Source organism: Mesoplodon mirus, assembly GCF_964341445.2.
Source record: "Mesoplodon mirus genome assembly, chromosome: 1".
Classification (NCBI taxonomy): Eukaryota; Metazoa; Chordata; class Mammalia; order Artiodactyla; family Ziphiidae; genus Mesoplodon; species Mesoplodon mirus.
In genome coordinates, this window is record NC_138976.1 from 38,768,855 (window position 1) to 38,785,813 (window position 16,959).

The 16,959-nt window shown below is 42.8% G+C and overlaps 1 protein-coding gene across 1 annotated transcript; it reads left to right on the forward strand.

The window, feature by feature from the left end:
• Window positions 1-11,424: 11,424 nt before the first annotated feature.
• Window positions 11,425-16,650, forward strand: LOC309802417 (procathepsin L). The gene is made up of 8 exons (XM_082617969.1): window positions 11,425-11,538; window positions 12,716-12,852; window positions 13,156-13,278; window positions 13,375-13,521; window positions 13,620-13,844; window positions 14,295-14,460; window positions 15,158-15,275; window positions 16,023-16,650. Exons 2-8 carry the CDS (start codon window positions 12,727-12,729, stop codon window positions 16,120-16,122), a joined length of 1,005 nt encoding a protein of 334 aa, XP_082474095.1. The 5' UTR covers window positions 11,425-11,538; window positions 12,716-12,726; the 3' UTR covers window positions 16,123-16,650.
• Window positions 16,651-16,959: the final 309 nt, after the last annotated feature.

The following is a 16,959-nucleotide window of genomic DNA, read 5'->3' on the forward strand; positions in this document are numbered from 1 at the left end:
CTGTCCATGTGTGATCTTGGGCAAGTCACATCTCACTCATAAACCCAGTTTCCTCTTCTGAGAAATGGTAGATAATGATTATTATTAGCCACAGCTCTTCTAGGGAATATTTCCTAAAGTAATTTATGTTAGTCACTTAAGACAATGACTGGCACAAAGTAAGTTATCAGAAAGTAATAACTATCATCATTATCTATTTTATTAGTACTACCAAAAATCAAAGTAATGGTCTGTATTCCTTAAAGGAGCTTAAAGAAAGATAATCGTTCATAATAAAACAAGAGAGTAAATTAGGGCTTAAGGAGATATTCTCAATATGACAACTGTGTGGGAGGTCCTCGTGCCATTGGGACATCAGTTTTTTTGAGAATACTATTTAGCTGATGATACCCAACGCCTGAAATCTTGAAACCTCAGGCCTTACGTGCTCCTGTGAACTGACTGACATGACTCACCTCAAAATACTTTAAATATGTTCAGTTCCCAGGAAACTGATTTTCACAAGGCAATAGACGCTCCCTCCCCATAGGGCATTTCTCCTTTGGAAGCTTTTAGAAACCAAAGGGAGCCTGGTGGACCATCATCCCTGGGTTCTCTGTGGATCATCCAGAATAATGGTTACACACCAGATTTTAAAATATTTTAGAGTGAAAACACACTTGAGGATAGTGCTTATATCAATCATATAAACATATCCTAAATGCCCCAAGTTGTCATGGAGGTAATTTTATTGTTTTCTCGGATTCATTTTAACCTAGCTCTCTTGGCCAGTGGAATGACATTATAGTGCCCTTCGTGGCAAAGGAAAATTCAGTGATTAGCAGCTGCTCTGGCTCAGACTCATTGTCAAAACTTGTGAGATTTCACAACTGTAACAGTCCCTCCTCCACCCCCTTGTTCATCCTACTGCACAGGACTAAAAGGAGGCTTGGCTGTAGCTAAGAGCAAATCCAGGCTTTGGCTATGCAGGGTCTCTGGTCCCAGGACCAGGTGCCCAGGCTCAGGGACAATGAGCTGGGTCAAGAGATAGAAGTCTGCGGCTGGGACATCACCCCAGATGGGCACCGAGGAGCAGGGGTGGGTGGAAGCAGGGGCTCTGTCCTCTCCTTTCCCCTTCCAGGGCCCCTCAGTCCCACATGGGCAGCATGTGCTCCTCTGTGGCTAGCTGGAAGGTGGAAGGGAGGAAGCACCTCCAGAAATGGCAGAAGAGAGAAAGGAGGTGATGTCTATGCCCATCACTGCTCCAAGTAGGCCATTGGGTGGAAAAAGACACTCAAGGAGCTTTAGAAAAATAAAGTCAACTTGCATGTTATTCATTGACTTTTTAAAAATGTGCTTCTATAAATTTACAATGAAAAGAGCAATGAGCCAATAGAAAATGGGCAAAGAGGTAAACAGTATTTTAGAAGAAATACAAAGAACCAGTATGAAATTATAACAAAATGCACTAATAATCAAAGACAGGAATCTCAAAAGCATAGTGCTAAGTGAAAGAAGCCAGACACAAGGGAAAGTGTACTGTATGAGTCCATTTATATAAACTTCTAATAAATGCAAAGCTACAGTGACAGAAAGCAGATGACTGATGGCCAGGGACTGGGCTTGGGGGAGGGGATGGACTACAAAGGGGCAGGAGGGAACTTAGTGGAGTGATGGGAATGTTCTATTTCATGACTGTGGTGGTGGTAGCTACACAACTGGATGCATTTGTCAAACTCATCAACCGGTGCACTTAAAACTGATGAAGTTTATTGTTTGTGAATGATACCTCAAAGCTGACAATAAACAAAGATTTTAAGCCTAATTGTGGATATATAGCAAACTCAAACTCAAACTCTTTAGCCCTGAAAATTTCCTTAGAGACCATCTAGTACAGACACTTACTTTTATATTTTATAAGCGAGGAGATGGAGGCCTAGAAATGATGTCGCTTATTCAAAATTATACAGCCTGCTAGTGGCCAAACCACATTCCAGCAGCCAGTCTTTTCTTTTCTGCCATCCTCCCCAGCACATTTAAAATGTAAATGTATCATGTTATCACCCAATTCACAGGCACCATAAAATACCTTGCAGATATATAGTACATTTAATTTTTAACACACCCCTATAGTGTTCAACCAGAGAGGCAGAACCAGTAAGAAACGTATATTAAGAGATTTATTGCAAGGAATTCACTTATGCAATTGTGGGACTGGCTGGGCAGGTCCAAAATTTGTGGGGCAGGTCATCAGGAAAAACACGGTGGAATTCTCGGGCCCAACTGAGTCCACAGGTGGGATTTCTTCTTCCTTAGGGAAGCCTCAGCTCTGTTTTTAAGATATTTCAACTGATTGAATCAGGCCCACCCAGATTATCTAGGCTAATCTCCCTTACTTAAAGTCAACTGATATGGACTTTTATCACATTTTAAAATAGCTGCATGACAACACCTAGATTAGTTTTGATTGTATAGCCAGGGACTGTAGCCTAGCCAAATTGGCACATAAATTGACCATCACACCCACAGAGTAGGTAAGGACAGTACTACAATTCCATTTTTCTACTAGGGGACTGAAAGCGCTGAGGGCTTAAATTATTTGCCTAATGGCACACAGCTAACTCACACTTTGTTTTTCAGTTGTAAAATGGTTAGCAATTCTTACCTCATGTGGTTGTTGTGAGGAATAAATTAAATGTCAATTCCAGCTGTGTATGTAAAGGTCCTGGAACACTGGGCTCTCAGTGTTGTAAAACAGCAATTAGATCACACTTTGCTTATAAATGAGCTGGTGTACAAGTCGTGAGGAAGTGCACATTCTCCTTTACTACAGGTGGGAGTATGTATTAGATAAACTTTCTTCAGCGAGTAGCTTCATTTCCAGGAATTAGTTTTATAATAGTTGCACATATCTATAAAGATATAGTTCAAAGATGTTCATTGCAGTATTGTTTGTAAATGAAAAACAAAAACAAATCTAAATGCCCATCAATAAAAGGAAAGGAGAGTATTAAAGGAATTAACGATATAGTCAAACAATGGAATACTATATGTATCGACAAGGAAAGATATCCATGGTATAGTATTGGATCTAAAATAGAAGAGTTTGTATTATTGATGCCATTTATGATCCTAGACATCTTGGTAATACATTTGGTGGTGGACAGGGGATGGATTCTGTACTCATTCTGTTAAAATAAACATTTTGCCCCCTGAGAAATAACTCCAAGGTGGTGAGGGTGTTTTGTTTAAAACCTCAAAGGCTGCACCATTCCACCACAACCTGTCCTCTCTGATTGGAATATTGGCCCTTGTTTTCTCTAACACAGGGGGACCTGCAGAGGGAAATAGCGAGGTCACCACAGGGACACCATGCAGGCAGCCTGAGGGTTAATGGTGCAGTCAGACGACTCCCTGAAGACTGAGACCAAACATCGGGTCACAATTGTGTGAGCTGGAGCAGAGCTTGGTGGCAGATGATGGGCCCTGTGATTACTGCAGAGACACCTGAATCCACCAGGCACGTTTGATCCGTAATGAAGGTCAGAAGGTCTTTTATTAAACGTCGTTCTGGATTCCTCCTTTTCCTGATGAAATCCAGAGAAGAGGAGGCTGCCATACTTTCTGAGTCTCCCTCCACCAGGGGGATGGGATGGCTACATGGAAACTTCATCACCTGGGGACCCACAAAATGAGAAAGTTCCACATTGTTAGGTCAATAGAGGAAGAAAGGAAGTGCAAGTCTATATATTATCCAAAGGGAATATTTGATTCATACCTACTGCATGGACGTAAGCTCCTCCGGCATAGGGAATGTATCAGTGTTTTTTCATCACTGATTCCTCAGCACAGGGCCTGACATAAAATGGACTCAGTAAGAATTCCTAGAATGAATAGCAAAACATCACTTCCTGAATCTAGCCATTGTGCTGTTATTATCCCAAGGCTCCTGCCCTTCCATTCCAACACCTTATACAGTATCTGCAGGAGGAACAGAGTGGAGAGGAAAAGTTGTTCTTGGAAATCACTAGATCAAGCACTTGATTAAGATGAGTCTTACATCCATGTTTGTTTTTACCATTTCTCTCATGTACCTCACACTTTCTTTTTCCTTAATGTCCCTTTAGGGTACCTCCTTGGGATCAGGCAGGTAATGATAGCTACTTGGCTCACTATCCAAAGAGGCCACCTGCAGTGACCTCCTGGACTGCTTGGTAGATTCCAGCAGAGTTCTGGAATCTACCAGGACTCTGAGGATGAGGTGGTGAGGCCTCAGGGCACCTTTGCTGACTAGCTCCTGGTCTTGGAGACTCTCTAAGGAAAGAAGTAGTTCTAAGCTCCCTGTGGCATTTCTAAGCATCTCAAGGACAATGAAGAGGGTCTAGGATTTCTGTGTCCTGGGAGCAAGAGAAGTTCCCCAAGTCCACCTGAGACCCACTGATTTCTGGACCAAGTACAAGGGTACCCAGGAAATTGTAGCCAAACTGGCAATAATTCCTCTCTTAGCCCAATAATTGTCATTCTGCAGTGATGCTTATTGCATGTCTGTCACACACTGGGGACCCCAACACTATAAAACAAAGTCTCTGTCCTCAAGCTGATTTTGTTGGGGAGATGAGATATGAAACTTAGCTTTGCTTCTCCTCCTTGTGTAACTAAAACACTTGTTTTCATATCAAATTATCATTTAGTTCCATTTTCCTTTTTGAACTTGGAGAAAAAAATTCTTCTTTTACCACTTCCCAAATTTTCTTGTCAAATTCCACTCACTTTCCATAGAGTCATGCAACTATCACTGGACACTATCACTGAGTATTGCATGACAATAACTTTTTACAATGAGTCCATAGAAACTTTTTTTAATTTACTTTTTTTCTTAATGTTTACTTTTATTTTATTTTATTTTGGCCGTGCCACACGGCATGGGGGATCCAAGTTCCTCGACCAGGGATTGAACCTGGGCCCTCAGCAGTGAAAACACGGAATCCTAGCCACTGGACAGCCAGGGAATTCCCGCCCATGGAAATTTAGAAACTGGGAAAATGTGTGTTAGGAGTAGAATGCTATGCAGAGGGGTGGGTGCGTTTAAATTTTATTTATTTATTTTTGGCTGTGTTGGGTCTTCGTTGCTGAGCGTGGGTTTTCTCTAGTTGCAGCGAGCAGGGGCTACTCTTATCGCGGTGGCTTCTCTTGTTGTGGAGCATGGGCTCTAGGTGCGAGGGCTTCAGTAGTTGTGGCACATGGGCTCAGTAGTTGTGGCTGTAGAGCGCAGACTCAGTAGTTGTGGCTCATGAGCTTAGTTGCTCCGTGGCATGTGGGATCTTCCCAGACCAGGGCTCGAACCCGTGTCCCCTGCATTGGCAGGCGGATTCTTAACCACTGTGCCACCAGGGGAGCCCATGGGGGTAGGTGCATTTAGAAAACACACATGCCATATCCACAGTGTAGGTGCTAATTAGCCTTGGAATGGCCACCTTGTGTGATCCTTGTTCTCTGGACAAGAAACCTGGCATGATGGGAAGGAAACACTCAGGCAGAACAACCAGACTGCAAGCTTACTAATTCAATGTGTGGTGGGGCTACAAGACTAGGGGGACCTGTGCATTCTGCCATCTGCCTGATTTCTCCTCCTATAGTGGGAGAACACCATCTGAGCAGGGGATGCTGTTAATAAAAAAAATGCATTTAAAAGAAGCAGTTGGGGCCTCCCTGGTGGCGCAGTGGTTGAGAGTCCGCCTGCCGATGCAGGGGATGCGGGTTCGTGCCCCGGTCTGGGAGGATCCCATATGCCGCGGAGCGGCTGGGCCCGTGAGCCATGGCCGCTGGGCCTGTGCGTCCGGAGCCTGTGCTCCGCAACGGGAGAGGCCACAACAGTGAGAGGCCCGCGTACAGCAAAAAAAAAAAAAAAAAAAAAAAAAAAAAAAAAAAAAAAAGAAGCAGTTGTTGCTTCCTTCAACAAGAACTGTGTGTTCTATACAGAACTCTTACGTGCTATTTTATCTGGCCATGTTAGCAACGATCTCCAAGAAAGATCAGATTCCATGTTCATAGGAGTGGGTTAGTTCTCAAAAGTGGAAGCTGGGTTCCTCAGTGGATCCTATGGATATAAGGATGAAGTTTAGATGTGATTGAGACCACAGCTACAGGACTGATTTGATAACAATGAAACCGAGAGAGAGAGGTAGCAATCACTGGGTTTTTTTTTTTTTTGGAGGGGGGCACGGGAGGAGGGGTGGACACTCAGGACACAAGAAAAAAGCATATGTAAATCACCAGAGTGGAGTCAGTAACTCAGTAAAATTACCAAAGATTTTATTGAAAAATGTCCCTGGTTTTGGTTTTTGAGGTGATCATACAGGGAACTGGCAACACTTAATTATATGGTTCCATTTCCTTTTTGTGGCCTCAATTTTTTTAAAAAGGAATATTTCATGTGTTTGTTTTTAGAATTGGTGAATGAATGAACCTCACTTTTTTAATACCTGAGCTTCTCAAAATCATGAATCACTGAAGCATTGTTATCGGAAGTAGGCTTAAAAATCTGACAATGACTTGATCATAGGTAAGATGTAGAACTTTTGTCTCTGAGAAATAATCAAACAAGGAAACACCCAGGAAGCACAAGGCAAAACACCCTCCTAGAAGCTGATGGGGTGGGAAGAGGCCCAGCCCAGGACAGGCAACATGCCTTCTGTGTGGCTCACCTGTCTTTTCCTCCTTTCACATGACACCAGATAAGCCAGCTTGGCACTGAAGTCCAGAGCCTGGCCCTGGGGAGCTTTGGTTCCTTATCTCACCATGTCCTCAGTGCTCATGTTTCATTCTCCTGGTGCCTTCTGGTACCCCAGAGTCCAGTTTGCCAAGTGAGTGATGGGGGCTGGGAGTGAGGGACAAAGGCAAAGTCTCCAAAGCTCAGCTTCCTTTTCTAAGCTCTGCTGGCCTGAAGCACATTTATTTCTTAACTTTAGAGAGGAATCTGGCACCACCCTTGATTTTGTATACCTCACTGCTGTGACCATCTTCATCTGTAAAATGGGGCATACAATAGCACCCATCTCCTCAGGCAGTGGTTCTCCAAGTGGGTCCCCACTGGTAGCATCTGTATCACTTGGGAACTTGTTAGAAAAGCAAATCCTGGAACCCCCTCCCAGACCCAGTGAATCCGACACTTGGGGGATAGAGGTCAACAATCTGACCCCCAGGTGATTCTGATGCACCCTCAAGTTGGAGAACCACTGTCATAGGGTCGTTGGGAACAGTAAATGAAGGAGCACATATAAAAAGCTCAGAACATTGCCTGGCACCTGTGTTATTTAGATATGAGAATCATCATTATCATGGCAGAAGCCTTTTCTAATCATGCTTTAATTACCAGGAATACCAGGTACTCACAGGTGGAGATGCCTTTCCTGTGGAACACTGCTCTCCCCATAACCTCTCCCCTCATGAATATGTATGCAAGTTCTATTAACAGCACAAATGTCTTGACCACTTCCCATAATGATACAGGTGTCAGGGGAAAGACTTTATGCAAGTAAAGACTTTATGCAAAGAAAGACTTTATTAATGGGGATGATTGCAATAGGGAGATGCTCAAAGCCTAAACCAAAAATATCTCAGGGCAGGAGTGGGTGAGCAATGCTTTTATATGCAGAGACCATGGAATAGGTGGTTGTGGACAGAGTAAGGAGGGAAGGGGAGGTAATAAAAACTGCTGCGTGGGAGTCCTGGAACCTAAAAAACGGTGTCAAACATTGCACTAGCAGGAGAGTCAGAGCAGGAGCTGTTGTCTATAATCAGGCACATGAGCAAAGAAGTTACAGAGCAGGAAGGTCATGTAGAGGGCATAGCTGTACTAGTGAAGCCAGCCTAAAGATATGTTAAACACAAGTTTGAAACACAGTCAAGAAGCTGGCTCTTACTTATACCATGTGCAGTAGGCTAAATAATGGTCCCCAAACATATAAGGTCTTAATTCTTAGAACCTGTAAATGTTACCCTATATTGTAAAGATTTTGTAAATATGATTAAGAATTGTGAGATGGAGAGATTACCCTGCATTATCTGGGTAGGCCTAAATGCCCAAGTGTTCTTGTAAGAGTGAGGTGCGGGGAAATTTGACACAGACTGAAGAGGAGAAGGCAATGTGACCACAGAGGCAGAGATGAGAGTGATGCAGCCACAAATCAAGGAGTGCCTGGAGGCCCCAGAAGCTGGAAGAGGAGAGGAACAAGTTCTCTCCTAGAGCCTCTGGAGGGAGTACAGTCCTACCAACTCCTGGTTTACAGCCCAAGTGATGCTGATTTTGGACTTCTGATCTCCATAACTGTGAGAGAATAAATTCTTGTTGTTTTAAGCCACCAAGTTTGTGAGAATTTGTTACAGCAGCCATAAGAAACTAATATGCCTTGTTTCATGAAAAGACTTTTTCAGATTTTAGGAAGAGATCCTCTTATAGTCTTAGGGGTGGGGAAAAAATCCCTCAAGTTCAGCTCCTATGTTACCTACTGCACCAATACGCTTTGCCATAATCTCATTTAAATATATTGATCATGGCTGTGCTCATATGCTGTAAAATCAAGATTACCGTAGTTAATTTCAGATTTTAAAATGGAAAGGCTGAGCTTCAGAAAAGTTGCCAGGAAAGTTACATGTAGAATGTGTCTAAGTAAATGCACAAACTCACAAGGAGCGGTCAATGAGCACAAAGTAAGAGTTTAATTAATTCTTGTAGATTGATTTACTAACTCAACAAATTGGCTGACTGTTTAACCCTATAGGAAAAGCAAGGTTACGGTAGCTTAGAAAAATAAATTATTTCTTAAGTGGCTTCATATGAACATCTAATCATAAACATACTCTTTTCTATAAAATTATAAATGGTAATAAACCACTTTACAAATGGACTGGACAATGTTTCTAAGAGTATTTCGTGGCTCACTGAAGTTAAACAAATTGGAGGGGGTTGTTATATTGGGGAGAGGTGTTAAGTGGCCTCAGGGTCTTGAATACCACCACACATGATTTGTTCATTCCCCCTTGGTTTAAAACTTACAGAGATGGGGTAAAGAATTTATATCCTATTTCATTAGTGAGCAAAAGAAATCTAGACAAATGAACATAAAAATATACTTTTGCGGATACTGCATTTTAAATAGGAAGAGTTAAGTTCTACCAACACATTTTATCAAAGGCAGAGCTAAGGCTTGGTTACTTGGCTAAAATGTGACCATTTTAATAATTAACACTCATCTAAGTTACTTTGCAAAGAAATGGGAATAGAAGAAAAGGAACACAATGGTTAGTAATAACATCTCTGTAATGCTATTATTTAACAGATAATGTATAAGTAGATTTCATGAGTTGGAGCAATAATCCACTCTCTTGTTTAAATGGCTTTCTCCTGAATTTAGATATTCCTTGATTTAATTTTAGGGTTTGAGCATATTTGCTAAAAAAGGAGTCCATTTTTCCTTCCACTGTGTTTGTATAACATTCCAAGAAACAAAGGAGACGCCACTCTTTGGAGCAGCACCAGCCACACAGCCTCCAGTCACAGATGGTCATGAAGTGGCGGGTTTTTCCACCCTCTGCAATCCTAAAGAGCTGTGACCCAAGGGCAACTGTAAAACCCACATGTTAGACTAACTTAGATTTCTTGTGATAGACTGAGTAAACAAACGGACAATGGATAGACTTTATATGACAATAGAACGCTGACCCCCAAAAGAAAATTCTGCAGCAACCACCTCAGAACAGTCAGGACTTCCTGAATGACTAACAACTTATTTTTGCTTCTACTTCCAGGACAAACCAGAGAAATCCAACTATTCTCCCCGAACCAATCACAAAGGATATTCCATTTCTAGTTATTCCTCTTCCAGCTTCCTTATGATAACAGCCTCTAATCAGGGTTTATGGAAACTTCTCTGTTTTCTCATTATAAAGCTTGTCCTCACCCAGACAAGAATTGTCTCCCTCCTCATTACAAATTGCTCCCATGTAGGCGGTCTTCATTTATTTCCATGTGTGAATGATACTTGTGTTGACTGGATGACTACTTCTAAAAAAAGACTACTTCTAAAAAAAGAAAAGAAAAAAAAAAAACCTCCAGCCATATGCAATACAATGTACTTCTGTAACCACCTGAGAACTTCTGGCCCCTAGTTGTGTTTGAGAGGAAAGGGATTCTACTTGAAAGGACACAAAATAGAAATTTTTAATAAATTGTTTTTTAAAAATATTTGTCTGTGCTTCTATGAAGGTTACCAATTTAATTTTAACTAAGAATTTACAAATCGACATGCACTATGACTCCATTTTTGCTTTATATACATATATATATATATATAGAGAGAGAGAGAGAGAGAGAGAGAGAGAGAGAGAGAGAGAGAGAGAGATGCCTATAAAGGAGTTATGGGTGAGGGGACGGGGGTGTTTACTTTCTAAAATATATTTTCTATAACGAATGTGTTTCTTATATAATTTTTTAAAGTCACTTTTTAAAAAGTTTCTGAATTAATTTCCTTAAATCTTTAGCTCTCTACTTTTTCCTCCAAAACATTTCATCGAACCATGTAAACCTAAATACTGACATTAAATGTGATTACACTACTCTTTTTAGAAGTACATTTCTTATATCTGAAGAGAAGCACTTTGGATATTGAGGAAGACTTAATGATCCATAATGCAGAGAGTGGGGAAGCAAAAGCGGTTTCTGCTCTTTCTCACCCGCTCTTCTTTTAATTAAGACAAAATTTTCTGTAAATAACTCGTTTCTGTTGGTTTTGAGGAAAGCTCGAGAGGCGAGAAGAACCCCTGACCGGGGAAGACAGGGAAGGGGCATTACGAAATGCCATGCCTTCTCTGGAGACCCACCCAGCCCGTCCCCTTTCCCTCCTGGGATTTGGGGAGTGACCAGCGCGTCCCGAGCTTTGAGGAACTGCCATTCCGCTCCGATTCTTCTCAAACTCAGCTGGTACCACCCTCAGCCCGGGAGGTAACGCCTCTACCTGAGGGCTCCGCATTCCTCCAGCCCGCCCCACCTTTGCTGTGGAATAATTGGGAACCCCTAAACCAGACAGTTCTCAGCCCTCCCGCAGACTTTCACCAAAAACTCCAGGACTAAAGGAGGCACAGGGTTACGCTGAAAATCCGCTTGGGCCTCCCTGTAGCTTCTTTTTCGTGAACCACCGGCCGAGCGCAATCGAGGTAATTAGTTGATCCAGGTCCCCAGAGACGCCGGACTCCTCCTCAGCGCTGCCCAGGGGCCCCCAGCTCTTCGTCTTCGGTTCCACTGAGGCTAGCACTGCCTTCCCTGGGACAAGTTGGGACAGAATCGCATCACGAGCGCAGAGTACTCACGCCCGGAGGCCCTGCCCACTGGCCAGCTCAGCCAATCGCGGCGCGGGCAGGCGGTGGGGGCGGGGGCGGGTGGGCCGCAAACCAGGGCCTTAAAGGCAGAGTCAGGCACGACCCGGCCAGAACCTTCGGCCTCGGAAACCTGTGGAGAGATACGTGTGTCCGTGGAGTGCGCCTGCGCAGCTGTGGCAGCCGCAGGTCAGCGACCTAGTCTGGGGCCGAGGCGGGTCAGGGACGGGGACTGGAGGAAGGGATATCCAGGGACTCGGGTGAGGGGGCAGGCGCGACCCCCAGGAACGACAGCGTCTGCCCGCCGGGAGTTGATGAGGCTGGGTCGGTGCTCCCTCAAGCTTTGGTAGCCTTGAGGTGGGGAAGGGGGCAGGGCTATTTGGGAAACCCAGGGCAGAGCTGACGCCACCCGGGGCGGGGGGAGGTCCTAGGCCGGTCAGCCTCTGGGAGGTGGCAGGCACAAGTTCGGGTCAGTCGCGGCACTGTGACCCCCGAACTCCGGGCTAAGGGGCCCGTCGCTCTCTGCGCCGCCGTAAACAGCTCTGGAAGCGACGGGCGTGTGCGGAGGGCTGGGAGCTGGGCAGCAAGTCCCTGGCCTGGCCCCGCCTACAGCGCGGGTGCGGGCTCAAACCAGGCGGGTTCTTTGAGCCCCAGGAGTCTGGCCCTGACCGGGCACGAGAACTGGAGGCTCTGGGCGCCGTCGTGCCACGTGATCGCGTGCCCGGTCTGGAGGGCGAGGGAGGGGGTGTGGGCTACACAGGACAAGGGTAGGGACGGTACAGCGCTGTGTGCAGTCCTGCCCACCTTCTCCTGGGAAGGCTTTTTAGAAAGGTTTCAATTTAGGTAGCAGAGATTCGAAGGCATATCTCACTCCCTGCTGTTTATTAGCCAAGAAGAAAGGTGTGAGGTAGCCATCTAACTCTTTGAGATCCATGTCTGTCCCTACTTAGGATCAGGCGTCCTGATAAATAAAATCCTTGGGTCACCTCTATACGTTCAGTAAATAACCTGGAACAACGGTTTCCCAGTTGTTGCCTTAAGATTCCGACACATAAGTCGTGGCAGAAATTCTTATCAAAACCTAAATTATCATTGCACTCATAGTGAAGTCTGTTTCAATTCCTATAGCACTTGTCAGCCTGTTTTTCATTTTGATGGCTGAATCAAATACCTCCACTGTGTTAAGTCTTTGACCTGTTTTTCTCCACCCATATCTTTAGCCTTCTTTCACAGACTTTCCGTAAATATTTGAGAAGATCATTTAAATGTTCTTAGTCTACCACAGTGGCTATAACATCCAGGAGAAAGTAGGATGGCTTTTTTAAAGCATTGGCCTCATCAAATACTAATTCTTTTTCCCTCCTAGGTTTTTGAAACATGAATCCTTCACTCTTCCTGACTGCCCTTTGCTTGGGAATAGCCTCAGCTGCTCCAAAACTTGATCAAAATTTAGATACACACTGGTACCAGTGGAAGGCAACACACGGGAGACTGTATGGCATGGTTGGTAACATCAGAAAATTTCCAGAGGGACCCCACAATGGTCCATGCTGTTGGAGTTTATAGCCAGAGAGTCGTTTCTGGAGTAGTTGTTTTAGCTTTTATCAAGGCAGTAACTTAATGGCACCTATTTCTGAGCACAGCGTGGGCATATTTTCCTGTGTTAGAGTTTGGAGAACAGCTCTCAGAAGTATAAAGCCATCCCTGACAATAGTTTTTCTTTTTCTCTGTCTGCAAATCCATTTGGTGAACATGCGTTGGGTTTTAAACAGAAGTAAAAATGACCAGTTATATGTTTGCATCTAGAATGAAGAAGGATGGAGGAGAGCAGTGTGGGAGAAGAATATGAAAATGATTGACCTACACAATCAGGAATACAGCCAAGGGAAACAAGGCTTCACCATGGCAATGAATGCCTTTGGTGACATGGTGAGTGTGGCATGAGTTGCTGAACTTTTTGTGCCTCCTCTTCTCAGTACTTTAGCAAAATAACTTCTTCAACATTTTATTTACTTTTCCTTAAAGACCAGTGAAGAATTTAAGCAGGTGATGAATGGCTTTCAAAACCATAAGCACAAGAAGGGGAAAGTGTTCCATGAACCTCTCTTTCTTGAAGTCCCCAAATCTGTGGATTGGACTAAGAAAGGCTATGTAACTCCTGTGAAGAATCAGGTATGACAGTATTCAGATTCAGATTTTCTTAAGAATGTTTAGGTGTATGGGCTGTTGTTGGTCTTTGTCTTGTAAACTGATGGCTTTTTTATTTTCAGGGTCAGTGTGGTTCTTGTTGGGCTTTTAGTGCCACTGGCGCCCTTGAAGGACAGATGTTCTGGAAAACTGGCAAACTTGTCTCACTGAGTGAGCAGAACCTGGTGGACTGCTCTCGGCCTCAAGGCAATGACGGTTGCAGTGGTGGCTTAATGGATAATGCCTTCCAGTATGTTAAGGACAATGGAGGCCTGGACTCAGAGGAATCCTATCCATATCTTGGAAGGGTAAAAGGAACTCCTTGTCATTACAGCTCTGCTTTTGAACACTTTCAGAGTTAACAGACATCTTATTCAGCATTCACATTTTAGATGTAAACTGTCAGAACTGTCATTATAAATTATCAGCTGTTGCACAGGTCTCTGATTAGATGGTTAACATAGCTTGTCTTACTTCCATGTAACATGGAGAATATGTACACCATTCTGCATATAATGCATATTTCTCCATAGTGAAAAATTTCTTATGGCCAGGTAGACCTAAGTGGTCTTACTGAAGAAATATCTACTAATTTTTCGATTTCAAACCAATCAATAGCATTTTGCTGGGCTGCTTTATAACAAAATTGACTTAGAAATTATTAAGCTGCAAACTGCTGAGTCTTATGGTCCTATAATTCATGTTACTCATAAGGTGGATGGTAGGAATCAAGTCTCTTTCCCCTTTATCTTTAAAAGGAAACAAATAGCTGTAACTATAAGCCCGAGTATTCTGCCGTCAATGACACTGGCTTCGTGGACATCCCTCAGCGGGAGAAGGCCCTTATGAAGGCAGTGGCAACTGTGGGGCCCATCTCTGTTGCTATTGATGCAGGCCATACATCCTTCCAGTTCTATAAATCAGGTAGGTGTTTGTCTTTTATTATAGAAATTCAGGCAGGGAAAAGTGGAAAACATAACCATGATTGACTCTGGTATGGAGTCCTGTTTTCTAGGACTGTAGAATTTTGAGTGTATGCATTTAATAACAATGATGTTTCCATTTGACATTATACTTTAAGCATTTTCTCATGATGACAGACTTCATAAATATTTTTAAATGGCTATGTAATTAATTCTTTGTATACAACCAAATTTATGTAACTATTCTTCAATTGTTGGTCCCTTTTTCCAAAAGTTTTTTACTATTGTAGTTAGATCTGTAAAGAACCCTGTGGTTCAAGTATTTTTCTGTTTTGTGCTGTTTTCTTAGTTGGCATTCAAGGAGTAGAGAGGATTATGCTAATTAATATTAGTAGTTAGTAGTTGAATGCCTAAATCACCTTAACCTTGATAACTATGTCTTATTATTGGAAATATTTTTTAGGTAGAAAATATATCTAAGATCTTGTTGAATTTTGTTGATTTCTAGTGAGTTAAATTTTTCTTCTTCCTTTTCATCAGCTGTTACTATTTTTGGTCAAATATTTAAGTCTTATTTGGAATTTGTTTATGACATTTCACTGAATTTTGAGATACTTCTCTTAATTGGTTGATAGCTTGGGTTACTGTCATGTGTCACTTGGAACTCCTCACCCTAACATTGAATTTTACTCTCCCAGGGATTTATTATGATTCAGACTGCAGCAGCAAAGACCTGGATCATGGTGTTTTGGTGGTTGGCTATGGATTTGAAGGAACAGATTCAAATAAAAATAAATTTTGGATTGTCAAGAACAGGTATAAAACTCCAAATGTTATATTTATATTTTAAATCGAAAAGGGAATCCTTCTTTGGAAGCAGTATTTGATTCCAGGTCCCAAAAAGCTCAATTTTGAAATCCCAGAAGTCTTTCTCCCACTTAAACACAGAAATACTGATATGTGATTATAAGATTCTGTAGCAAGTTTGTTGGGGTTATTATTATGTATTTGTAACATTGCATTTCTAAATTCTGAAAATTTTCTTAATTCAGAAACACATCCAGCTCCAGGGGTTTCATATAAAGGATTTTGCACCTGTAGAGTTGAGGGCTGGTTTCCTTTTTCTGTCTCTAATTTTTGAACAAGGAGTCGTGGGCAGAAACATCTGCCTCTGCTCATTCTTTAAGTCTGAAAGATTGTCCAAGAGTCCAGTGGCCTCTGTGCATCCTTTCTGATATCATTTGATATCCTGCCATTGCATTCTACTCCCAGCTCTCAGAGGTCTTTGAGGGTTGTGAGGATCAATTTTCACAGCTAAAGTTCTTTAACTGAGATGAGCCTGAGGAGACAGACTGCTACATTGGAATGCCAGTTCTGCCTCAGTTTCCTATCTTAAAAAGTTAAGATAAGGACCCACAGGAGTTAATATAAATATATGTAACAGAACTTAGAATAGTACCTGATACATGCTATGCACTATTTTAATTATTAGTTGTTATTATTATTAATGAAGGTAATGTGTACCTGATGCTTTGTATAAAATGGAAAACGTTCTTCTTTCAGTTGGGGTCCAGAATGGGGCTGGAATGGCTACATAAAAATGGCCAAAGACAAGAACAACCATTGTGGAATTGCCACAGCAGCCAGCTATCCCATTGTGTGAGCTGATGGATGGTGATAATAGAGGACTTGAGAACAGCATACCTGGAGGAATTTTATCTTAAAACTGACCAAACCCTTATTGTATAAGATAAGATACTGAACCATTGAGGATCCAAGTTGTGATTTGAATTCTGTGACATTTTTATAAGGGTTAGATGTTACCACTACTTTCTTTCTTTTTTTTTTTTTTTTTTTGCGGTACACAGGCCTCTCACTGCTGTGGCCTCTCCTGTTGCGGAGCACAGGCTCCGGACGCACAGGCTCAGCGGCCATGGCTCACGGGCCCAGCCACTCCTCGGCATGTGGGATCTTCCCAGACCAGGGCACGAACTCGTGTCCTCTGCATCGGCAGGCAGACTCTCAACCACTGCGCCACCAGGGAAGCCCCAACCATTACTTTAATTAGTGTTATAAATAGCTTTATAATGTTGAAGACTCATTGCTTAACTCTAAGACTTTTGAATTTTCATTTTTTAAAAGGATACATAAAACTTTGCCTTTTACAATAAATTTTAATTCAACACGTAAAGGTGGAACTTTCTCTTTTTAATGCATTAACTTGTAGTAGTTGGGGTATATAATTGGGCTATAAAGATATAACTGAATTTGCAAATGGTTCATTAGGAGAAAGACACTGGGTGGCTCTGCAGATATTCTACTTATAAATATGCAGATTTTTTTTTTTTTCCGTACGCGGGCCTCTCACTGTTGTGGCCTCTCCCGTTGCGGAGCACAGGCTCCAGACGCGCAGGCTCAGCGGCCATGGCTCACGGGCCCAGCCACTCTGTGGCATGTGGGATCTTCCCAGACTGGGGCACGAACCCACATCCCCTGCATC